This window comes from Lethenteron reissneri, chromosome 11 (genome assembly GCF_015708825.2).
Source record: "Lethenteron reissneri isolate LAM-NWPU_2019-01 chromosome 11, ASM1570882v1, whole genome shotgun sequence".
Classification (NCBI taxonomy): domain Eukaryota; kingdom Metazoa; phylum Chordata; class Hyperoartia; order Petromyzontiformes; family Petromyzontidae; genus Lethenteron; species Lethenteron reissneri.
Window position 1 is genome coordinate 5,651,568 of NC_083789.1, and position 26,189 is coordinate 5,677,756.

At 46.0% G+C, this 26,189-nt stretch overlaps 1 protein-coding gene across 1 annotated transcript; it reads left to right on the top strand.

The window, feature by feature from the left end:
• The first annotated feature begins 315 nt into the window (after window positions 1-315).
• On the top strand, window positions 316-24,489 carry LOC133341330 (serine palmitoyltransferase 2-like). The gene is given in 13 exon segments (XM_061549869.1): window positions 316-635; window positions 637-828; window positions 6,246-6,440; window positions 8,416-8,570; window positions 9,490-9,635; window positions 16,415-16,539; window positions 17,421-17,514; window positions 18,461-18,566; window positions 19,527-19,746; window positions 20,411-20,537; window positions 20,906-21,041; window positions 21,971-22,100; window positions 22,392-24,489. Coding segments are annotated over 13 exon segments (1,761 nt in total). The 5' UTR covers window positions 316-617; the 3' UTR covers window positions 22,509-24,489.
• The last annotated feature ends 1,700 nt before the right edge of the window (window positions 24,490-26,189 follow it).

Below are 26,189 nucleotides of genomic sequence, written 5' to 3' on the forward strand. Positions count from 1 at the left end.
GGTTAGCCACGCCCCTCTAGGGGGGGGTTAAAGACCCGCCCCACCGGGGGGTTAGCCACGCCCCTCTAGGGGGGGTTAAAGCCTCGCCCCACTTGAGAGTTAGCCACGCCCACTAGGGGGTTGTTAAAGCCCCGCCCCACCGAGGGGTTAGCCACGCCCACTAGGGGTGTTAAAGCCCCGCCCACATGAGAGTTAGCCACGCCCACTAGGTGGTAAAGCCCCGCCCACCTGAGAGTTAGCCACGCCCACTAGGGGGGGGGGTTAAAGCCCCGCCCTCTCCGTATCAGTGGCCGACGGGAGGGGTACGGGGGGGGGAGCCGCTCCCCATTTACTCCGCGCTCCAGCGCCGCCCTCACCAGTCGCCCTTCGCTACCGTCTCTGTTAATATTCCACCTTATCGGCGCTGTCATCCTCTTTACTCTGCTTCTACGCGACTGACCCGTTCACCAGAATTGAAGGGGGTGTCTATGCAATTTCGCTTCGTTTATATAAGTAAGTCAAAGGATAGTTTAAAACAATAATTCCTTGAATTTTTGAGGCGTTATAGGGCGCCGCATATTTGTCGCGGTTGTTAAGGCAAAGGGAGCGGTGGAGGAAGGAGGAGGGCTGCTATTGACATGGCCGTCACGGCGAACGGGAAAGGCTGCCTCGGAGCCTAACCTGGGGGGTGGAAGCGAGGGGTCACACCTCGGGACACAGCAACAGCAGCAGCAACGTGGGAAGCAGCAGCATCATCAGCAGCAGCAGAAGCATCAGCAGCAACAGCAGCGACCGAAGAAGACGCACGCAGTGGAAAATGGCCACGCCAACGGAGTCGCTTTTACGGAAGTGAGTGCAGTTCTCCTTCAAGGAATCTTTTTATCGGCTGGTTTGAGCTGGGGGTGGGTGGGATGAGACGTCGTTCCATCCACTACCGATCCCGTCAAACAAACACGGAGTCAAGCCGCCTTTCCCCGAGCAATCAGGCCCAGATCGTGTGCCGTGTGTCCGGAGGGGACGATGTCCCCCCCGTAACGGAGTCTTTAACGCTGCGGGTTTTATGATGTTGAAGGGTTTGGTGGAGGGAATGAGACTTTTTGTATTTTTTTTAAAGTTTGTGGCCACGCTCGCCGGGTGTGTTCAAGGCGCACCGGGTTACGTCGTGATGTTACTGGGGAGTTCGAGGCAATGTTTGATGGCCAACGTGGCGTGGATGGGTAAAAATGTGCTTTGGGAAGTGGCCTCGCTTGATCAAATCTCTGTGTTGGTGCGCACTCAGCTCCCGATTTGGTCGTGTCGGACACGGCACGGGCCGAGGTGATCTGTCGATGATGAGCGATTTGATCTCTGGGAACCACATCTTGTTTTGTCCACCTACGTTAAAAGAAAAAAAAATTATAGATACGAAATAATTGTTGGTTGTAAGTGGTGAGCAATGCGTTGAACGGGTTAACCCCCACATCGTTGTTTAAACGGGGCCGTATACACCGCATGCAGTCCGGTTCAATAAGATCATTCCCGTGAAATGTCACGGGTTTTTTAAGCCCCCCCCCCCCTTCCTCCACCTTCCCACCACCTTCCAGAAAATACTGAACTTATTCGCCTTGCACACGTTGCCTGGATTATTATCTTCATTTTACAGGACTACCAACACCACACCACACCCACCGACCACTCAAGTTCCACACAAGATTAGCGTGATGAACTGTTTTTATAATTCCAAAGTTAAAAGTCATGCGGCCTTGCACGGCTCGTCATCGAGACAGTAGAGGTTCGTTCTCCGGTTGCTTCCACACGGAATGAGTGGCTCTCATTCGACTGCACGATGAAGATTGTCAAGCAGCAAGTGCCGCGGCTGAAAGATGAACGCACAGCTGCGTCGGTTTGCAAAGTCGAATTTTCGAATTCCGATGGAAATTCACTTGGTTAGGGTTTTAGGCGTCTCCCATATTTGTTGTATTCTTCGGGGTTTTAATGTGACATGTACAAGAACATGTTAAAAGCAGTCCGTGTATTATAATGTTGTCTTCGACTCCACTGCTGGATGAGGGCCTACCCACACTGCGCCTCATTCGGGGTCATTTTATCATACAGTACTTTAAAAATACCACTTGTATCAAGCACGCTCATAGCTTTTTGCTTACTGCTTTAAATAATTTGCGGATTCATCAAAATTCAGAAGTTTTTGTTGCATTGCTCCTTTTTACATTGGATGTGTCCCCTCCTGCCAGCGTCATTGCCTCGAGGCCCTTGACGTCAGCCGCCTCTGAAGCACTTTGGCAGATTTCGTAATTAAGTTGAAGTAATTTCGGCCACGCAACACTGGCGGCCAGTATATACGAACCAAAGCAGTAGGCCGATGATGGCGGGGTTGCAAGTGCTTTTCGAAAGCTAAACTTGATGTGAAGCAACACATGCCATTATAAAAAGATGGCACTTAAGGTCAGAAGTGTATGTATGTTGAACTTCTTAAGCAACGTACGTAGCCAACCGTGTTAATAGGAGGTGTGCGGGAGGATCAAACTAAGCACAGGTGCGGGGAAAGCGCGCACGCAAATAGGGAGAGATGGATGCTTTTGGTTTACACAGGTCAAAAGGGGAATACACGTACAGTACAGTATTAGCATACGCAGTATAAACACGTATCTTTTAATCTAAAGAAATATGATTGGGGAATGAGCAGTAGGGACAGTCGGTGTACATCGGCCAAGCAAAGACACTGGGGTGTCTCCTGAGGCCGGTGTTCTTCACTAATTTTAAGAAGGGGGGTGGGGGGGTACACGTTTTCTTATAAGACATCCGTGTGAGGGCTGCCACACATTTGAAACCATTGGTTTGACACCAAGGGCCGCCAGAGGCCTACCGGCCTTGCAATGAAGAACACTGCTTTAGGCTATCTAGAGCACATGTGCGTCACTTTGCCAACTCCCCACTGGAGATCGTACTGGGTGGCAGGAGTGGGAATCTAACAATTCGACTCCATGCAGTGGAATTCACTTGAGATGTGGGGCATGTCACCTGGTGGTAGGTGATTGAAAGATGTCGGATGTTTGTGGGGCCCTTTCCCTTGTTGGAAAAAAACTTCTTGCAGTCCTTGGGACTAAATGTTTTGAAGTTGAAGTCATGGGACAAAGCCCTTTGCGCAATTAATACAGGAATGTGCCACCGATTAATGTATAACCATAACCGGTTCAATGTTTTATTGGTCAATTTGCCTGGAAGGCTTTTGCATATTTTAGCTTATGACTTTTTACACCCTATAATCAGCCCCTCTATTGGACCTAGCTTCCTGTTGTGATTATTGTTTGTTTTTAACCATAGTAATAATATTTTACCAACCGGTTACAACTGCCGTTAAAACATACCTTCACATGGTCATTGCCAGTCTTATGTTTGAGATAATTACCTTTCCAGTGAGAGGTTTACCACTTTTTCTTATTTAAACACAACCCAGAATGTGCCTTTATTTGATATTGGATTTGGCATTTGAGTTATGACAAGCTTTCGTGAGATGGCCAGGGCTTGTTTTGAATTTAGTGGCGGCTGGTTTTGTGACGTGTGCTTGCTGGCTTGTACCGGGACGAGCGAGCGCCGCTGTCACCCCACCGCACATTCCGAAAATTTCCATGAGGGTTAAGGTTAAGATGAGGTAAGTTCCTTCTTTTTAGTTTTACCGAGTTGATATTGTGTGGCCTGGTCTCCAATCGAGCTCGTCCATGGCAGGTCTCTTTAGTGCGTCTCGTGTTAGCTCGTGACAACGGCAAAATGCACCCGTGATCCCAACGTGCGCCTAAGATTTACGAGCCACGCGGTCAGGGCGAATTGCCTCGGATGCAATGAGACTTTTCGCATTGCTAAAGGCGGGCTCCTCTCTAAGAGGTCCTGGCGTTGATTTGCCGTGATGCACGTTAGTTTGTCATGAACTGGGCTGCGTGCATATTCCATGGCACTGCTTTAACCAAATATACTTGACAAACAAGGCAACAAACGTTTCCTTGGTTGGGGTGGAATCATTGCATGTTTCATCTCTAGCTGTCGGCACACTTTCCATATCTCTGGCATATACATGTTCCAGACTATCAACATTGAACGAAAATGCCTAAACATCTCTCTAATTCACCATGCAAGTTTACTCAACTTTGCCCCATAACTATTTCCTTTGAACTGAAGTAGTTGTTTGCCTTTTAATTATTAACGTTTGGGTTGAAATAAGATTGCGCCACATGAAGGCAGGTAAGTTACATCTAGTCGTCATGACGATGCGGAGGAATGCTCCCTTTCATACATTGGCTTGGGTGGCTTTCTTTTGTTTGTGCTGTCATGTTTTAAAAACAATTCATTCTCCAGTCGTCGATTCTTTACTCTGCATATTTATTTATCGCTGTCCTGCTGCGTATTGCTGCGGTGAAGTCGCACCGTCGCTGTTGTCAGTGGGTACAGTGGCAGCGTCGTGTGTGTTTATTCCCCTGCCGCGTTGGCTCAACAAGAACATCTTTTATACAAAGTCACAGCGGCCACACTTGGCTAAGGAAAAAAAATATTTTCCCCCAGCTTCCACGAAAAATCGAGTTTCATAGCTGTATTTATAATCACATCTCGGTAAGATTTGTAGCAGTTGCGTACAGCTGGTTGACGGCAAAGTCATTGTATTGCGATGAAAGTGGCCGTTCGGACATGTTTCTGTGATTCTTGTTTTCGGACTTCCACTGTGGGTGTATTTTAGGGTGTCAAACCACACTTGTGTGTCCCTGCTTGTAGCAACAATGTCTGCAAAATCGATTGTGCCCCCAGTGTGGCCAAGGAGGCCATTGTGCATGTCCACCTGTTAGCGGTTCGAGAGATTGGTTTGCTTTTGGGGCGTCACGGTGGCGAGATGTTAACTACCTCGCCTGGTATACAGGAGTGCGTGGGTTCGATCCCGACCCTGACACCTGTATATTCGGAGTTTGCATGTTCTCCCCGCGGTGAAGTGGATTTTTCTCCAGGCCCTCAAATATGCGTTGAGAATATTTGGCTGCTATACATTTCCACGCGATAAGCCACTTCGTTAAGCTATCATTTGTGGTCGGGTCGCTTCTGAAAAAGAGCTATATAGCTCAGTGGGCCTTACCTGGTAAAATAATAAAAAAAGAGTTTAGTTTAAAGTGCAGCACGAGTGAAGGTTAAGTGTACCTGTTCACCCATTAAAATCGGTTCTTGCACTTCTGAAATATGCGTCACGTGATGCGCACAAAATGTGTTTACGATCTGCGCTTGGTTTGTGATTACTCCATTGAGAGCCTATGAGCCACTGTTGATTCTGCTCCATGCACCGCAATGGTGAGGAAAAAAAAGATTGATCCTTGAATCAAATCTTGATGGTAGAATATTTACAAGTCGCTGAATCGTTGCAAGCCCAATGAGGACAGTCATAAGAGACTTCTGCAAATTTAGCATTTGGCAATTATGGGAAATTTTAATTTAAATGTTTCATTGGTCCATTAGCTCGGTGTATTTTTCATTTGTAAGGCAGTGTTTGTCAATGATGACTTTGTAAACTAATACCAGCAAACTGTTGGTTTCAGGCCTCCCCCATGGCACCTCGGTCATTGGGGGTTTTTGACGATCATTCAGTGTGTGGGTTGGTGATAGAGGTGACCCAGGACACCGGTTCATACAGACCTCGCCACTGATATTTAAAACACTCGACACACACAAGAATAAATATTTCATTGGCCGTGTTTCGGGCAATGGCCCTTCTTCATCGCCATGCCTAATACCACTGATGTTAGGCGTGGCTGTCAATCAAATTTAGGTCACCAGTTTCATAACCAAGTCTGAAGCATGGCGCTATACGGTTCCACCCATACCCTGTATGCCACATAAAACTGCCACATGTACATGTGCACCCTTACAGTGCTGAATAAACACCCGCACGTATATTTATATAGTACCGCATGTGATACCGTGTGGTGCCTAGTGTGGAATTTACAAGTTGCGGGACCCAAGCTTGTATCCCAACGACACCACACATGCCACAAATTGCCTCCCCACTGGGGGCCCAAACGTCGAGCTGACACCCATCGGACATCGTGTGTGTGTGTGTGTGTGCGCGCGCAAGTGCGTTGGTCTAGTACATAGCACACTGCTCACAGAACTTTCCCCAACAGCGTATGTAGCCTACGGGAGGTGGGGGGGGGGTCTTTGTCTTTGCGTGTAAGCTCGAGCTTGTGAAGGAGCGTGTGATTTTAATACACGGGAATTTCCTGACTGCCCTGTTCACGCAGGATGAGGGCAGCGACCCCTACGCCTCGATGTACAAACGGCCCTTCCGGGAGACGTTTGAAGAGACGCCCATGCTGGTGGCCGTGCTCACGTACATGGGCTACGGTGTCCTCACGCTCTTCGGCTACCTGCGAGACTTTTTCCGAGCTTGGGGCATTGAGAGCTGCCAAAATGCCACCGAACGCGAGGAGCAGAAGGTGAGAGAATGTGGGCGAGTGAGTTGATGATTTCGCGATTGGTTGGGTTTGGTGAGCGAGTAGGTGGGTGGGTGGGTGGGCAGATCGGTGGGTGCGTGGGTTTGTAAATGGGTTAAGTGGATGGGTTTTCTGGTCGGTGGGTTGGATGGTTCATGGCTACATGGGTTGGTGAGTGGTTGGATGGGCATGTGGGCAAGTGTGTGGATTGGTGGGTGAGTGGAGGGGTGGGCGAGTGAGCAAGCGAGTGGGTTGGCTGAGCAACCGAAATTAGTGTCTAAGCAGAGGATTGGGTTGACGACCAAGTGGTGAATGAGTGTGTGGGTGGATGGTCAAACAGGGTGGGCAAAGCATGCAGGTGAGTGGAGATGGCATGTAAGGCCATTTAAATACTTAACCATTCCATACCTCTGAAGGATTGCAAATGAACAATTTAAAACTAAAGTCCAAAGGTTGTATTTTATTTGTTCATATTATATTCACTGTGTCCAGCTTTTGTTATGCCATGAAAAAGTATGTTTACAGTGTAATTCAAAATGTTGATTTAACCACCAATGAGTTCACTAAGAGGCATTCATCTATCTTTCACAGGAGATTGACCCACGTATCCATAGCGACATAGAGACAACTATCAATTATTCACACCTTTGTTTTAAGCAATTTACCAGAACACTTCGACACGTACATACAATGAGCCACCCTTGTGAATAATGCCACACGATGTTGAAAGTACACTTTGATGCGAATGGTTTGCTTCAGAAATTTTTTTAACGTAAAAATCTGCTCTGCAGCCTTTTATCAATCCACTGCCGGATGAAGGGCTTCCCTTGCCGTGTCGGTCATCGGGGTTGTTTGACCAGACTTCACCATCTTGGTCAATGCAGGCTGATAAAGGTAGACGATAGGGAGGCGAGGGGGAAGCCCAGAACAGGTTCAGATACCATTAACCATTGATGTTAGCTGTGGCCAGGAATCAAATTCGGGATTTCCAGATCCGTAGCTCAATGCGCTATACACTGTGCCACTTATCCACCCCTTATACCTAGAATAGTATATCTTACATGTGGTCCTTGCTCTTTTAGCGGCTTATTATAATACAGGTTGAACACAATTGAATACTGCGTGTAATGATTTGTGACAAAAGTAAATTGTGGTAATTAGACCTTTAGAATCAGAATCTTTATTTATCCTGGAAGAATCCGATGAGCTATGAAGCTGTTTTTCACGGATGTCCAGTAGGGGCAGGTCAGACCTGTAAGGAAACACCCTACTTGTGAGTTAATTAATTTTCACCATTTGGGGGGGGAGGTCACACTTTGATTCGAGATTCCATACATTGTAGGTCATGCGAATTTATTGTCTAATTAGTAATTAGTTCAAATGTACAAATAGCAAATAATCTGTTACAGCATTCGATGGCATGTATCATGGGAAATATAATAGATTTGCATCGGAATCATTGTATTGGTACACCGATTGTTACATTTAAGTAAATAGAGCGAACACAAATGTTCAAACTATATGGAACAAACAAGTAATAAATGACACTTTAAATGACACTAAAAAATTATTCTTGAACAAAATCGTGATCATTAATCGTGACAATCCATAAAATCATATTGTGAATGGGCGAGTGAACACGTGTGTGGGGAAGTGAACGAGTGTTGGAAACTGAGCGAGTGGTTAGGCACCTGAATGAGTGGGTGAATGGGTGGGTTGGTGAGTGGATTAATGAATGGGTGGGTGAGCAGGCGAACAAGCACACTAGTGGGTGAGTAAGTGGGTAGATAGGTGAGTGGACAAGCAGGTGGGTAGGTGGTGTGAGCGCAAGCCAGCAGGGAGGTGGTACTGTGGGCGAGTGAGGATGCGGGTGGGTGAGCGAGTGAGTGGGTAGCTCGGCAAATGATTGGACCATAACCCCAGTCACGTTATTGATCATCACAAACGTCACCGTTTGCCGTGCCCACCGTCTCCCTAGGACTTTGTCCCGCTCTATCAAGACTTCGAAAATTTCTACACGCGAAACCTCTACATGAGGATCCGAGACAACTGGAACCGGCCCATTTGCAGCGTCCCTGGTTCCAGGTTTAAGGTGATGGAGCGTGTTACCGATGACTACAACTGGAACTTCAGGTACATCGCACTGACTGTCAAGTGGTACACCCAGATACACTTGTCAGAAAAGGAAAATTGTTTCCACTTTCATACAGTCACTCGTTTTGGGAAATTAAATCGATTCCAAAAAATGTAGTTTTTTTTCCTGTTCAACACCACCATTATCCACAATCAAACCACCTGCTCATGATCCTACGATGCAACTCTCCGCATAGCGCTTGCACATGAGCCAGTTAGTTTTTCATGATGACATTCAATGCATGAAAAAAAATGAAAATGTCTTCATCATTTATTTATAAGCGTACTATTATGGTAAATCTCAAATATGGCCTTTGACCTAAAACCACCATCTTGTGTGTGATTACTCGTGTTGTAGCGCAATTCACGACTCCGAGGCAGGTTTCTGTTAGGGGCTCATGCCACGTTTATTAAGGGCTTACGCCAGGTTTGTTAAGGGCTTACGCCGAACCAAAACCCCCCTAGCCGATAACTCCCCAGGGGACAGGGTACTGGGATCCCTACACCCCGGCTAACTCGGCTCTCCTCCCTGCCCCGGGCCGGGATTACCCCCAACCTCGGCCGGTCGGGCGGAGTAGCCTCCCCTAGCCTCGTGTGAGGATCAACTACCCGAGTCCCCACTCCTACCCCCGACGAACCCTGGTTACATCCCGGGTCCCCCTTTAAATACCCCCCTGGGGGCATGACGGTCACCGCCCCCCACGGCCCGCCTGACGTCACGTTCCGCGACGCCACTCTCTCAGAGGGCGAGCGTGACGTGATGTCAACCCACTACACTCGTAATATTCCTATTTATTTTCAGCCTGCACGTATTTTCCTGCGATTAGTTTCTCACTGTTTACAGAAAGCATTTGAATTGCTTCAGAGATGTGGTCATCGTTTTTTTACCAAATTCCCAACAAAACTCACTGTGCCGCAGGTTCACTGGGCGGGTCAAGGACGTGATCAACATGGGTTCATACAACTACCTGGGCTTCGCCGAAAACGCGGGGCCCTGCACGGAGGCGGCGGCGCAAGTGGCGCAGAAGTACGGCGTGGGCGTGTGCAGCACGCGGCAGGAAATGGGTGAGCCTCCCTCCCGTTGCTCATCTACTGACCAGGCTCAAATCCCGTGCGTGAGCTTCCGAGATCTGACAAGATTGGGCGGCTATTGGGGCATCTTGATCACAGGCTTAAGAGCTAATGCTATAAGAGCTATCCTTTTCACGTGTGCGCTTCATCCAGTGGAATCTATTTTTGCACGTTTAATAATGAAAGGGCGGAGTTGAATGTCTGTGCAAGGGTCCCTCCCTCTGTTGAGCAGCACGTGACCACCAGGAGGTGGGGAGGGAGAGGGATTGTTTAGGTGTCGTTTTCGCAACCAAACCACAGGTCAGTTGATAACGCATGCAGTCACTGGCGGGTTTGGTCTGCACTGTCTCAACTTTCCGTGATGACGAGAGTGACCCCAAGTTCACGTTGTTAAACAACGCTTTATGTTCACACCTGAACATGCTCGCACGAAGATACCCCCTGTAGCCATACAGTTTGTCGGAACAAGGATTATTATTAGGGAGCACCTATTGAATCCAGTATGGAGTTGTGTAATTAACACCACGTCCGTCCAGCCACCTTTTTCCACCCAGACATGATGTGTACCCACTGCACTAGGTAGTAATTTTAAGGTTGAGTTGATCTAGGGGAGACCCAGGACAGGGTTATGTATGTATGCATGTTGAGCTTCTTTCGCACCGTACGTATCCAAACGTGCTAATCGGAGGTGTGAAGGAAGGACAACAAACTAAACAAAAACATGTTTATTATGGTCATGAATTTAATTACATTAAACTACATAGCTGGGTTTATGTTACAGTATGCAAACCACCGCTCCATACGCATACTTACACATACTTAGCAACAACTGCCGACAACCACCAAACAAACGGTGGTCATGTCACCAAAACACGTATGGCAGCCGAGGTGTACTTTGAGGCAATGTGATGTGGAATATACACATACAAATACGATTACTTGTATATATACACACGTACAGTATATACATACGTAACCTTTAACCATGAACAGGTGCGTGCTCATTCTTATAATATCATCTTTTGCAAGGGAGACATTGGGTGTAAACAAACGAAATGCGCAATAAAAATGTAAGTAAACGACCTGATACATAGTTCGTTTCTGCCAATGTAAAAAAAAAATCACGACTGGGGTAGCTGGGTTGAGGTTTTGTTGGGGTGGTTGGGGGGGAGTTGGCTTGCTTGGTCCCACGGGGACTGGCGTGTGGGGACTGGGGTGGGAGGCGGATGGACGTACATTATTGTGAAATTGCCCTGTGCCTTGAGCTCGAGATGGCGACTGATAGTTGGCAGCCTGGAGCAGTGGCACCAGGGTTATTAGGTTGTAGATTTAAGCAGTTTGAACGAGCTGGTTAAACATTCACCTCGGAGGGGACCGGAATGGCTTGAACGTTGAGGGTGGTAGGCTGGTGACACAGTGGGTAAGTACACTGCGCCATGAACCATGCCGAATCATGGTCAAACAACCCCCAAGAGGCCATGGGAAGCCTTCATCCATCCAGCAATTAATTGGCAGAGGGCTGTGAATGATAATTTAATATTGTATTTTTGGCTTTCATAGGGTGCATCAATGGGCTGCATTTTAAATACTTCACCACCATGGGTGTGGGAGCATAGGTGTCATTGAAGCAGCTACCCCAATTTTTTTTACTTTTAGGGCAAAGTGTTAGCGAGCCATTTTCTGTGGCCCTCTGATTTATATTCTTTACCCTGTCACCCTTGGATACTCAACATTGATTCCCTTGGCTACTTGTCTCCCCAAACGTCTCCTCGCATTTCTTCAACGCTGCCCAGCTGGCAGAATCGTGCATGGGTGGCTGACCGACCATTACCTGCCTCTGGCCAAGGCCGGGCTGAATCAGCAGCTTCATTCGCGTTGGCCATGAAACACAACACTGTGGCTTTCTGGTGTAACCGGTGGTGGTGGTGGTGTGCCTGTAAGCACGCGGTTTGGCTCCACACTTACTTTGTGGGCTCAGCCTGCCTAGGCTTGCCAGCTTTGTGTTGCCGTTTGTGTGACTGTGCTGCCCTTGGGGTTTTGTGACGTCAACCTAAAGGATTCGGGCAATGCATGCGAATCGCAGATGTCACCTTCCCTGACTGATGGGCAAGGGCGGGTCATATAATGGCTTCAAGTGGTGATGGTCGGTAGACGAGACTGGTGACCGAACGGTAGCCAAATAAGTTAACGCGCCCAAGGGAGACGGCTGCCATGGAGATGATATTAGCGATGACATACGGGAGGGAACATGGATTGTATCATCACAGGACTGTAAAGGATGGCGATGAGAAGCCTTCATCCAGCAGCTGTGAGACCATGGCAAATGATAACCTTGAGTCGGGCTTGTGGAGGGTAACTAGTACAGGGCAGCTGGTGTGAATTCTTTGTTGCTGAATATATGGGGCTGTATTTGGCTTTGGCCCATTGCATTGGATGAGGCCAGGATCTGCTTTTGTCCAATTCCCCCCCTCGTTCACCATTAATCATGGAGCGAATCCAATGTTTACTGTTTATGAACTGTGATTCTCCCCAGCGCCGCTGGCTCGTGAATCTTTGCAAAGCCGCACCGAACATTTTCCAACTTTGGTGTCAGCAGGGCTTTGTGTTGTTTCTGTTGCGCTAGTGATTGGGTGCCAATTTTTTGGTGGTGGTTCAGGGTTAAAACCATTCAACAATCACTTACCCCCACCCCAGTGATTCAATTACTTCAGGGTTGCAATTCGTTTCAGGAATGTTTCTTCTCCTTTGTAGTCGTGTTGTTCCCATTAGGCTCAATGTAATGTCGGGAGATTGTTTGCGTATGTGTAGGAATTAATTTTGGGGTTGCAATGTCATTAATTTTTATTATTATTAAAGAATGTGGTGAATGGTAGCGCCCTCTAGTCTGCAGGGGTGACATGAACCTATGACATTCAACATGCACGAACGAAAAGAGATCGATTCTTAAATGCACGATTTTAATCATGTATTGTGCTAAAAAATTATTTTAAAAATGCCCAAATTGAAAAATGACCCACAAATGACTGAATTTGAATACATAGCAATCATTGCATCCTTCTGGCAGACATGCCCACGATCACTCTTGCAAATGAGACTCATCTTGATTTATTGAGTCCGTACCTAGTTAAACAAAATACACTTTAAACATGAATCCACTGAAGTTGTGTCAATCGTGGGAGTGGTGTGACCATACTTTACCACATGGGTCGGTGTGTTAGTGAAGGGGAGGGGGGGGAGCAGTCCCAAGACCATTTCAGATGGAGCTAAAAAAACAACATTTAGCAATTGAGCTCGTGTCGCTGGGTTTGTAACCCAGTACCCTATCCATTTTCCACCGTTCCCCCAGTTACATAATTTTCGTAGAAGCTGGGTTTAATACACTACTCCCACGGACACGTAAAAACTGTCCCAGCACCACTCCGATACAAATACCAGCACGGGATGTGCTGGTATTTGTATCGGTACCTGACTGCGGTATTGGCAGCAGCAGAGATGACAAACAATGTCAGGAAATGTTCGCTGCTGGTTTTTAACAGTGAAGGCAGTGTGCGTTGTTTTGCACGTCAAAGATGAAAAGGTAATGTAAACACGTTGTTTTTAAGACGAAATATTCCTGCATGGTTCACTGCACACACATGGCTCCAGCCTTGCCGATAACGACGCCACGGGATGTCGACTTTGTGGGGGGTCCCATTGTGCAGACGTTGGCGTGGGCAGATTGGACTCTTGCACTGTAGATTTTATTTTTGCCCGGTCTTGCGGCATTGCCGGGGTGGGTGCGGTGGCGGAGGAATGCCGCTTGTGGCAGAGCCAGTTTTAGCAACTTAAACGGTAGAGCGAGATGGCGCGTTGCTCGCAGAGGTCTGTGGTGGTGCAGGAGTGGTAGTGATCGTTACATGCTTTGCATTCAAGTAAGAACCCTGGCAAAGGAAAGGTTAGGTAAGGGTACACGTAATGTTGGCGGGTGGCGAGTTAATCCCGGGTTGAAATGTGTTTTAAAGTTAATCTTGATAGTATTCACGAAACGATAAGTTGATATAATATTGTTGATCCTTAAGCTCACGGTACATGCTTGGGATTCGTGAACTGGAGAATCGATTGTTTATGATTTGCTCGTGTTACGTTCAGGGTAATTCGGTGGATGTAACTGTACATATGAGGCAAAACTGAGTAAACCAAACATACGAGACTCTAAAAAGGTAGAACAAATACATTGGTTATAATTTTTTTTATCAAATTACAACCCTAATAGTGATTATTCAATGAATCGCTGGTGGGATGAATCATTAAATGCCTCCCAGCTAGGATTTACTAATGTCTTTAATTATCACACCACTTGGTGGGAAGTCAACAGTGGCCATCCTATGAATGGGATTGGTTTATGGCATAGGCATGGTGGATTTTCTCACCATTAGCTCAGAACCAGCAGCGAAGGTGAGCATTACCTAGTGCTTGTTTTGTGCCCAGAGTTCATAGAAGGAACACATTTTTGCACAGAAAGAACCTTCCAAAGTAAGACAATTGTGCAAGGTGCTCCTGTTATTTATTCTTATAATTGCTTAACACAGAAACGCACGGCTGTGTTTGAACACGAGGCCACTCTCGGCTGAACGTGCCTTCGGAAAACTGAATGAATGGGTCTCGGAGGGTTCCAGCCGTGATGACTGATTCGCCAACTCATCCCCCCCCCCCCCCCGCACAGTAGTAGCTCCCTAATAGAATAATCAAATCAACCAAAGCGCCCGTAATTGCCACCACTTCGTGAACGAAACGCGGCGAATACAAACCGAGCCGTCGGTCTAAGCCTCGTGTTGTTTCTGCCTAATTGTGAAATGGCGAGTGGAGCCAAACAGCTGGAACCAATGAAGCACGCAGCAAATTGATTTAATAGTAATTTGCAGTTACAGGAAAACGAAACCCATGAAGTGAAACGTATGCGTTCAATCATATATTCATGGTTTAAGACCAGAGAACAGTATTTGTTAAACTGTTGAAGGTCGCTTAATAGTTATATGCCATTCTTTTTGGTAGCGTTATTGATCTAATCTGCCAGTGATACAGAATTCTGCCCATATAGCCCGACCAGATTACTGTGCTTGCAAAGGGGGCGGGCGAGTGGGTTTGTCTAAATCCGGCGCTACCGTGGTGGTACGTGCAGTAAGAACAAGTGCTGACAGGACCAGCATTTCACATTCGTCAGACGTTACTGTATTTCACCAAGAGGCCACACGAAGCGTATAGAGAGAAAAAAACCCTCTTCTGCTGATGTAGCAACTGACGCAAAGCTTTGTGATAATTAAATATGTTGTCTTCGCAAGTATTTATTGTTTGTCCCAAATAAGAAAGGGGAAAGTCACAGGGCTTCTAAGTACTGCAATCAATTTTTAAAACTGATATTCAGGGCTTCATTTCTCACTGAATGTGGTCTTGGTTGCTGGTAGACTGGAGTAATGCCTAGAAACAGGAACGTAGAAGGCGGATCCAGGACCAAATTAGAAAGTCTGTGTAATCGCACGATGTCTTGAGTACTCTGAATGTGTGGATTCCACGCGTGTTTTATGTTGTCATATTTCTGAGTGCAGAAATATGTATGTTTGAAGTTCTTTGGCACTGTACGTAGCCGAACAGGACAAGGTAGATTTAACATTTAACCGCTCTTGATGAATGTGCGCGGAGAACGGTGGTGAATTAGATCCCAGGCCACAGCCAACATCAGTGAGGAGCAATATCCAAACCGGTCCGGGCGTAATACTAATCAGAATAGTGAAACATGGTCACAGAACCCCTTTGACCATCAAATTGTAGGGAGGCCTTCATCCAGCAGTGGATTGACAAAGGACTTATTTTTTAAAATTATATTATTTAATACGCATTTGTGATTTAAATTAATGACTGGGCAGTGAAACAAATTTGAGGGAGTCATGCAAGGCACTTAGTCTGACATGAGATATTTTCACCCCTAGCAGTCTAATTATTTTGATAGTCGGTCTGCCTGTCTTTCTGTTTATTTCGCATCTTGTGTGATGGTGATGCCCTCCTGTAATCCAGTATTTTGGATCCAAGTGCTAGTGGATCACAAATATGTATGCAACTTTTGTGGCCAGAAAATTAAAGGCCAGAAAGTGGGATCGTGAGAATGTGTGTGCACACATTTGAGTGTTACCCCCCTCGTCAGGGGTGGTTGGTTTCTCGGAGTACTCCATACACACAACACTCCTTAAAATAGATTTTGCCAACATCTCAATGCAGCACCTTCCTGACAAGTCTTGTGACTCAGCAAGGCGTTACTGGATAATTAAATGGCATAATTACCGTGATCTATGTATGTCTGTCTTCTATCTGTGGTTTACTGTCTCTGTCTTCATCTCTGTCTGCTGTTTTTTTTCCATTCTCTGTGTGCATGTCAGTTTCTTTGTCTGCTTCTCTGCCCATGTATGTATGTATGTTGAACTTCTTTCACACCGTACATTGCCAACCATGCATCTGTCTGCTTGCATGTCTCCTTTTGTCCTTCTGTCTGCCCTGTGTTGTTGTCTGTCTTTCTTCCATCTTGTTTGTCTGTTTCTCCTCCTGTCCATGTTTGCCATTCTCCCTGCTGTCATGTTCATATTGTCTGCTTCTTTGTTTGTCCGTCTACGCAGTATTAGTAAATTCCCATTGATTGACAAACTCTCTCTGGGGGCCCTGCCTCGGTGCCAGCTGCCGCCTCGGTGCCAGCTGCCGCCTCGGTGTTTGGCGAAATGTTAATCGTTTCTCGGCGTGTGTGTCTACAGGGAACCTGGACAAGCACGAGGAGCTGGAGAAGTTGGTGGCACGCTTCCTGGGTGTGGAAGCCGCCATGGCCTTCGGCATGGGCTTTGCCACCAACTCCATGAACATCCCGGCCCTCGTCGGCAAGGTGAGGAGGGGGCGACGGGACCAAGGTCAAGCTTTGATCACATTTCAGTTTTGGGACAAGTAGACGATTAAGCCAATTCATTGACTAGAATTGTCATAGGCTACCTTTGTTGCGGTCGATTTACTCGTGCCCCGTTAAAATGGTGGCCACTCCCACATGCTGCCTCCCGAAGGCGGGAAACGCCCTCCAAGCCACGGCTGATGATGCCGGTGACGTCGCCAATCGCCCCCGCGTGTCACCTCTCGTCCAGCGGCACAAGTGTAACAGTGAGACTTTTCCGACCATTATTGTTTTATCCAATTTGGTAATCGAATTGATAATCGCTAATCGATGGCTTAAATAATTGGATAGCCCAGCTCTGGCCATGTTTTTTAAATTTATAAATGTGTGTGTATCCACTCAGCCATAAATAAGGTGGAGTGTACAAACAAAAGCACTGAGGAGACAAAGGTGGATGGGTGTAGTCCTGCTCGGACTGTGCCAGCAGTAATAGATGCTCGGTAACAGCACTTGCCCCAACCGTATATGTAAGCTACACAGGCAATCATTGTCTTTCTTTTAGAAGTGGAATGATCTCGTGGTTTTTTTACGCACTTTGACCAGACGCAGTGATTTTCTTTTTTAAGAATGGAAATCTTTCTCCTACTTTAAATTGGAAAAACAGAATGCCAACTTGTATCCAAACATGATCTGGGTCTGGCCTTGGTGCACTCAGCCTTCAGTTAGCACTTGGTGTGCAGCCTTGGTCTTGAACATCAGCCCAGGATAACACTGACCACACCATTTCATCATGATGCCAGCGTGCCTGTCCTAACTCATCAGTGGAACTTGCTGCTGAAGGTCTGCGAAGTTAAATGTGGGCGATCGTGCATCTCACCCAGGGCTGTCTCATCCTGAGCGACGAGTTGAACCACGCTTCCCTCGTCCTGGGAGCTCGCCTCTCCACCGCCACCATCCGCGTCTTCAAGCACAACGGTGAGCTGCTCGCCTCACTCATTAATCATTATTTTACGTGAATGGAAAACGCAACAAAAAACTGAGCTAGTTCATTAAGAGTGTTTTTCTTTAGGGGATTTCGCTTGCAAGAAATTGTTACATCCACATCCTTTTGTTCTGTGCCGTCATCGTGCTCGTATGCAGGGTAACATGAATATATATTTTTTATATATACAAAAATACTTGGAAAATGTTTAGTTGGCAATCTGGGCATTACTGTTGGCAAGCTTTGAGTTTTGCAGAAATTATTTCAGAAGTTTTGTGGTTTTTATGAAAACATACAAAGTGTCTTAGGTGGCATAATATTTGCCTGGCATAGCAATAGGGTAACCCTTTAGCTCCCTTAACTGGGTGCTGTGTTATCTATATATAACTAGGCTATGTATATTGCAATCTAACGCAGGTTTTTAAGCATCGTTAATCATACAAACCACTATGGGAACCTGATTTGCCAGTAAAAATATGATAATTGGATTTTTACCCTTCTATCTGGCAACAAAACGGACACCTTTTTACAAGGAGTCATGTTTGCATAGACTGCAATACCTGCAGTCATAATACAAACAAAAGAACATAACTCTGATAATGTGCACTGTCCTATACAAACCAATTGAGGGTGGTGATGATGATGAGGATAAGAGTTGCATTTGGTTTTAAGTTGCGTCTTTAAGGGAGCAATTTACTGCGCTCCCCTTAGTGTGAGCACGGAGTCACTGAACCTCGATGAGTGAGGAACAACTAATATTTAAACCAGCGGAAATAAAGATATTACTTTACAAGCACGGTCAATACCCAATTTGGGAAATCTAACCACAGATAATCAAAAGGCATTAGTTTTGGTTGCACCTTTATGGAGCAAGTATATTACCGCTCGCTCCCCACAACTATTATATAACTGTCGCGTTGCTGCTCGTTGTGCTGGCAGACATGGTGAACTTAGAGAAGCTGTTGAGGGACGCAATCGTGAACGGGCAACCACGCACGCACCGGCCCTGGAAGAAGATTCTCATCCTGGTGGAGGGCATCTACAGGTGACCTCCGAAAATTCACATACACCACACCCCCATTGCCCCACCACCACCAGATGGCACCCAGAAGGCAGCCACTTTGGTTTCTGGCATAACCAGAATGATATGTTCACTTGCTGATAGGTGTAGCACGATGAATTGATTAATTGATTAAAATGTATTCTCGCACTGAAAAAACATGTATCCGATTATGCTTGCGAATATCCATTATTTTCCTACTTATGCATAAGTATATATTTGTACTTTTAGATATCCATATTTTCATACATTATTTCTCACCACACAGCATCCGTAGGGATGGCAGTGTCCCCAGCCAGAGGCCTGTCACGGAGTCAATCCCAGCACGGAACTATTTTATCAGGCAACTCCGTGGTCACCTACCACAGTAGGCATATACCACTTGAGTTGGGGTTGTCTAAATTTTTTTTTTTGTTCCATTATCTAGAAGCATAAACAGAAGAAGGCTGTGCTTGGTCAAATATACATCCTGTACCGCTAGGATCCAGCATCAATAATCAACCCTTACAATCATGATTTTGTCTCTGAACTTTAGGCATTGATGCCAAACCCTAAGAATACTAATGAGGCTTGCGTCTGGCTGTCTGCGCTATTATGTAATTTCATACACAAGTCCGCTTTGTGTCTTACGTACTCATTTATGCATGTAGAATGTCAATATGAAACGTAAATAAAATATAACGATATCTGCTGTTCGTTGTGCCATCACAATGTCTCGCATGCTGTTGGTGGTGCACACCTCGGCCCTAAGTGAGGCTTTCCTGGGAACTTGCAAAGGACTTAATTTGTATTAAATGAAGGGTGACTTTGTTAGATTGCATACGGCTACACAACAGAGGAGGCTTTGCCCCCTCCACTTCCTCCTCCTCCACATCCCCTGCTCGTTCTATCGCCGGTGACTTAACGCAGTCGCCTGTGGCTTCTTCTTTTCCCCACTGCGCGCAGCATGGAGGGGTCAATTGTGCGCCTGCCAGAGGTGGTGGCGCTGAAGAAACGCTACAAGGCCTACCTATACTTGGACGAGGCGCACAGCATCGGCGCCGTGGGGCCCACGGGTCGTGGCGTCGTGGAGTATTTTGGCTTGCACCCCCAGGATGTGGACGTCTTGATGGGCACCTTCACAAAGAGTTTTGGCGCCTGCGGAGGATACATCGGTGGTCGTAAGGTGTGGGTCGAGGGGGCAAGGGTGGAAGTCGGTGGTATCCCGTGAAAGGGAAGGTTGGGATGAGGCAGCCCCCCATACCAATCGATGGGATTATAATGATTTGGGCCTGTTTGAGATTTGATGAATTGTCAGGATTTGGGTTGTGCTTATCAAGAATGGTTTGGTTTCGTTTATTGTAATTGTAGCACCCTTTCGTGACCCCATAGGTCATGTAAATAATCTGCACATACAACAACTGAAACTAATTGATTCATATACATACAATTTGATCCATGCATCTTGAGTGCAAACATACATTTTAATAGATAAATATTTTTTTAGAAAACAAGCGGCCAAAAAATGTATCCTTAAATTCTTGTGTGAGGTGGCCCTATGTTAATGCACATCTTTATTCGAGCATTTTTGGGGGGGGGCAGAGTTAGTTGATCACAGATAATCATCATGTGTACAATAGATTATAAAGCAGCAAGTAGGTTGCTGACCTATTTGTGTACTGTATTTTTAGTGTTATTTCCACAGTAAATTTTTCTGCAGGTACTTTGACCAAATACTTGAAACGCACGATCCGTCTATAAAGTCTCGGCTCATCGAGGCTTTCCTGGGTAAATAATAAAAACGGAATTTGTCTTTAACTCTTTTTGTATCTGTGTCCTGCCCCTTCTAGGATCTGGTGGACTACCTGCGCATGAACTCGCACAGCGCCGTCTACGCCACGTCCATGTCGCCGCCCATCATCGAGCAGATCCTGCAGTCCATGAAGTGCATCATGGGAGAGGATGGCACGACTCTTGGTCAGCCGATTTCTCGTACTTCTCATCCCCTCTCCTGCCTCTATCGTCAATGATACTTCTGGTTGTTAATTTAAGGATTGAAGGGAAGGGGGTGTAACGCGAGAGGTGTTTCAAACGCTACACATATTGCGCCACATGTTTTTCCATGTTGCTTCTATCACAGTGGCTTGGCCTTCATAGTATATCCATCTGAATAGTTTAGGAATTATGTACTGCCCCAGGGAATTATTGATACATTTCTGTATAAAATAAGTGCTATTTTGTTGCTTTAAATTATTAATTTGTTGCCTTGTATTTTGAAAATGTTCCTTTTATACAACAGATTGGTCACGAAAGTGTGTGTGTGTACGTGCCTTTCCTCCCCGTAGGCGCCCAACGCATCCGACAGCTCGCGGAGAACACGCGCTACTTTCGCCGGCGCATACGCGAGCTGGGCCTCATCACCTATGGCAACGAGGACTCGCCCGTCGTTCCCGTCATGCTGTACATGCCCGCCAAAATTGGGTACGGAGCAGAGGGGGTCAGCGGGCCGAGGGATCTCGGCGTGACGTTCCGGGAGGGGTCCCCTGGCCCACTTCGCGGCCCTAAATCGCTGACTTCAGCACGTGGTGACGGCGGCAGAGTTGGTAGCCTCACCTGGTCTCTGGTAACAAGAGTGACCCAAACGGGTCCTCTCATTTGACCTCCACTCTCTGCCGTTCGGACCCTCGCGGTTGACTAAAACCTTCCTGAGTCGAGGGGTCGTGTCTGATGTTTGTCTGTGGCTGATTTGACCGCCACCGGCAGCCATCGCCAGACTCGCCACTGAGTGCTCTAGTGGTGAATTTGGGCCGTGAGTGGGTTGGCTGTCACCACCATCCAGTCTTGCGTAGCGTTGAGAACCCCTGCCTTGTTGACCCCCGCTGCTCCATGCCCGATTTGCAGTGCCGAAAGTGTGCTATCCGGTAACTTTCCTTTCGAAGCCAGGTCATGGAACTTTTATCTCTATTTTTGTAGTTCTCTCAACAACCTTGCCTTTCTCTTTGCACCATTATCTTGTTTACACTTCTTCTGAGACTGAACATCATGGTGTTATTATTCGGTTGAGTTCATTGTTTGCTGTATGATAAAAGTAATAATCAATGATTAATGGAACTGCATGTCAACTGACCAGACTATGTGCAAGAGAAATGTTGTCCCACTGAGGAAGGACCTAAGAAAGCAGCATACAACAAGGCAGGCTGTATAACACGGCTTCCACTACCTACAAACGTGATTTAAAAAATTACAACATTGTTAATTGCTTTGTGAACTCGTGATCTCTGAAAATCATCAAGGGGTTGCATGCATGTCTTGTGGGTAGTATGGTAGTCTAGGTTAGGTGCCAGTGTTGTCGTTGTGCTGGGATGTGTCCCCCTCTGCTGCTCCCCTTCCTTTTGATTGCAAATTTGCAGAGCTTTCGGCCGTGAGATGATGAAGAGGAACATTGGTGTGGTGGTTGTGGGATTCCCCGCGACACCCATCATCGAGTCACGTGCTCGCTTCTGTATATCTGCTGCACACACGCGGGAAATGCTTGACGAGGTACGAGTCACGTGTCACACTTGTTGTGCCGTGGCTTTAACCATCTGTATTTTAATTGCGCTATAAATGGTTTAAACGTATCTGGAGCCAATGTACGTTACAGGAGATGTAATTTGTTTAGTATGTTAATTATTTTTGTTAACCAGTTGTTTTTGTGCCGATTTCTATTTGCTTTTGCTGTACTTAATGCATTCTTTTTGTCATTTAGGTGATCTAGGTCTCTCACCTGGCTAAATAAATAAATTAGATCTTGTGATGCCAAAAAGTGCCATTTTTGTTGCTTTTCACCAGACACTGGCTGCCGTCGATGAGATCAGCGACATCCTGCAGCTGAAATACTCACGCCGCCGCCAGGGCTCGCGGACAGATTCGGGTTACGGCGAAACGTACATGGACCAGGATGACTGAGGACTGTCTTCGCTGCATGTCGTCTTCTTCCCCTTGATCCCTGCCAATGTCACGCTATCCAGCTCCTCTTTAACCCATTTCCCCTGAATGACGTCCAACATCAAACCCACACGCTCAGCTCTGGCTGATTCTCTTAAAGCAGTCACCCCAGCCACAGACCACCAGCTCACAGTGAAGATTTTTTTCTATACGAATAAGGAATGAATTTTTTAAAAAAGGTCTTCTTTTTTTCATACACTCCATTGCAAAACAAGGCATGGAACAGTGGCTCATACTCTTGGTAAATATTACCAGGGCTATGTATTGCCATGGAATTTTTTTATTATTTTGCACTGCATAGTATAGTTCACAATGGATTTTAGAAAAGGTTGCCAGGAGGAATGGTTGCACAATTTGCTTCAAAGATGTATCATTGTTTGGCTGTTTGGCAGCATGAAAGGGTTCACATTGAAGTCACAGCATGTGCTACTGTATTTCGTTGCTAGATATTTGCTACCACGGGATAGTACTCGCAGCCAGTACTGGGTTTTTATTCCACCTAAGGGCACGAATGCTGCATTTGATTTGGCTTGGTCACGCTCGCTTGCTCTGCAGCTTCACAACTATTTGCATGCCAAGTAGTCTTGGGTCATTTGTGACAACGGTGCAGTGTGCAATTTCAAGATGCAATTTTCACACCATTCTAATCTGATTGCAGACCATTGGGCATGACAAAAACGTGTAATGATTCCAGTAGTAGCATATTTGAGACCAAGAGCATTCGTTGATAAATAATGTGTACGCAGGTACCATCAGGGCATTCCGACCATATCAGGCAGAGAGGCATCTTATAATTTTTTTGTTTTGTTCCTTTGCCTGGAAACTACTGTTCAGATGCGTGTGAAATAAAAGTGTCATTGTGTTGTGGACGGCATTGGTTTTACGTAACTATACATTCCCCTTATTTTACATAAAGCTTAATTGAGCCTATCACCAGATGTTGAACAAACTGGCACATCTCCGGGAAAAGAAGAACGTTTATGGGCGGGCACTGTACTGTACTCTGTGTGTATGCTTGGTGTCCTCAGTCCATTCCCGTTCTACAACTGACCATTATAATGGACGCATTCAACTAAACCACAAGGTGCGTAGGGTGTCCAGTAAAGTGTAGACAATGGCTGCGTAATAACTCGCACTGATCATTGCAAGATTTCTGCCTACCATAGGGTTTGCGATGGCTTCTCGGTGTATGGACTGTTGTAGTGTAAACTATATGATGTAAATTTGAAGTTTATAACATCCACTCTCACCCCGGTTTTAATTTATGAATTACTTGTGTTTCTGGGAGCTGCTGATTTTGGGGGAATTGCTGGTATTTGAAAGAGCCCTATGGCCCGGAGGAATGGATGGAGTGGTTCCTCATGGCATTGAGAAGTGCAGCAATGCGGCATTGTACTCGTGTCAAATCGGTGTGAGGGTAGGATATGGGTGTAACGTCTTGCTCGTCTTCCCTCCCAACCTTTCTGATGGTACCTTTATGATATTTTAAGTCAAGAGTTGGCCAAACTGCCAGTCTGGTTGACTGGGCAGGCCACTTTTTTCCCCCACAGTAAAAAATAAACTATTTTATTCCATTCACGAAATGTTTCGACATGCCACACGTGTCGATGCCTCGCCTTGGAAAGATTAACTTTATCCCCGGTTCCTAAGTGCCCGCCATTGCCCCCTTTCTCGTTTACACAACAACGCTGCGCTTCAAAGTGATAAACGGGAAACGGGTTGTCACATACCCTGGGTGCAAAGTCTCGGTGATACCGAAGTGCTGTGAAGTTTTTGTTCAGGGAGTGTCAAAGAAAAAAAGAGACGGCAAATGAGATTTCCTTACATAATGGAGCACCGGTTTTGTTTATTTATTGCAATTTCTTTCCTGATGCTGAAAGTTTCTAATCATCTCAAATGTACATACATTTTCTAAAATAAAATTTTCTCTTGTAAAGTTGCATTTCCTCTTACTGTTTTAATGTATATTACTGCTCGACAAATATGGGAGTTCTGAGTTATCGTGCAATGTAATTACACGGCAAATATATTAAACTCATTAATAAATATTCAAAAAATTACATCACTTTACTATAAATGCATGTACATGTTTTGAAATCCCCTGTTTGCATGTGCAGTGAAACTCATCCGTGCTGATGAAGTTGGAACTGAATGGCTTGTTATTGCTTGTGGCTTGGAATTTGTGTGCATGATTGGCGATTTCGCATGTATAATAGGACATTTTTTGCTTCCAGGTACATTTTATTATCCATTGGCAAGCTGAGCATATCCGATTTACCAATGGCTCAATTTATAATTCTGGGATGTAGATGAATAAAACAGTGGCTTAAGAGGACGTATGAGCCAGTTCATTATATAGTCCAACGCATCCACATTTTGCATACTTGGTAGAATTTGTTATAAACATCCCCAAATTGTGCTTATTAGTATCTCACCATTGGATTTAAGCCATTTCTTTTCGGAACTCTTGCATAAGCAGTGCAACATCACCCCGTTGGAAAATTACCACAACTTTTCAGGTCTCCGCAATACATTTCATTCACTCGTGCTCTCGTATGTACACAGTATTTTATGGCACACCAAACATTTTCTAGCCCTCAGAAATAATGAGTAGATTTAAATCAAATAATTTGATCTTCTGGGTTTTTTTTTATATCAGGGCTAAGACCACAAACACGCTACACTTTACCCGATTTAATCACGGATGGATGAAACCGATTCTATCCCATTTATCTCAAGTGCGGGCTCGGTGCCCTGGCAGAATAATAATACTGTACAGTAATGTTATCATTTATTTTAATGGGCAAAATCCGAGTCTTAATACAGTTTCAGAAGGTTCCTTGAAACGGTAGTCCAAATTGTATAACGTCACGAAGCAGTCCCTTAAAGAGCCGCATGTGATTCTGGAGCCGCAGGATGCCGACGCCTGCACTATACAGGATCGTGCAGATGTCTGGTGACCCCTATTAATTTTCTTGGCTTAGTAATTTTTGTTAAACAAAAGAGATTACATTTTACAGACTTATATAAATGGTGGGGGGGGGGGGGGGCTCAAGACATCTGGACCAGCCCTGTACGATTAAAAACACATTCCTGCGGAGGGAGCTGGTAGGAACGTTGGGTTGCTCGGTCAATGGCCAGGGTCAACGGCGGCGTGGTGTATTCTGCAAATATGCCCGACTGTGAGGGTGGGTACAAGCCGGCATAAGTAGGTTGAGTTGTATAAGGGCACCACGGGGTGACCAGCCCTCCCCACCCAGCCCCACCCTCACCCAGCCCCTCCCCACCCAGCCCCTCCACACTCTCCCCACCCAGCCCCTCTCCACCCAGCCCCACCCCTCCCATTTTTGTATGCACGACGGACGGACACAATAATCCCCTGTGGGCTAGTTTAACCAGGTACCTACCAGTAAAAAATATATATATTGATGTACTGCCATCTCCTGTCCATTTCACATAATTAGCCCCACTGAGCCACCTTGGTATCTAACTGTCACCCGTTTAACACGTCAGCTTTCGCGACCAATATAATGTTTTTTGGGGGTTAAATCGCGTAATTTGCTCTCCAACACTAGTGTGCTGTGCTAGTAACGAAATTACATGTTCTGTTTACGTTTCAAACCTTAAGAATTGGCTGTCGGG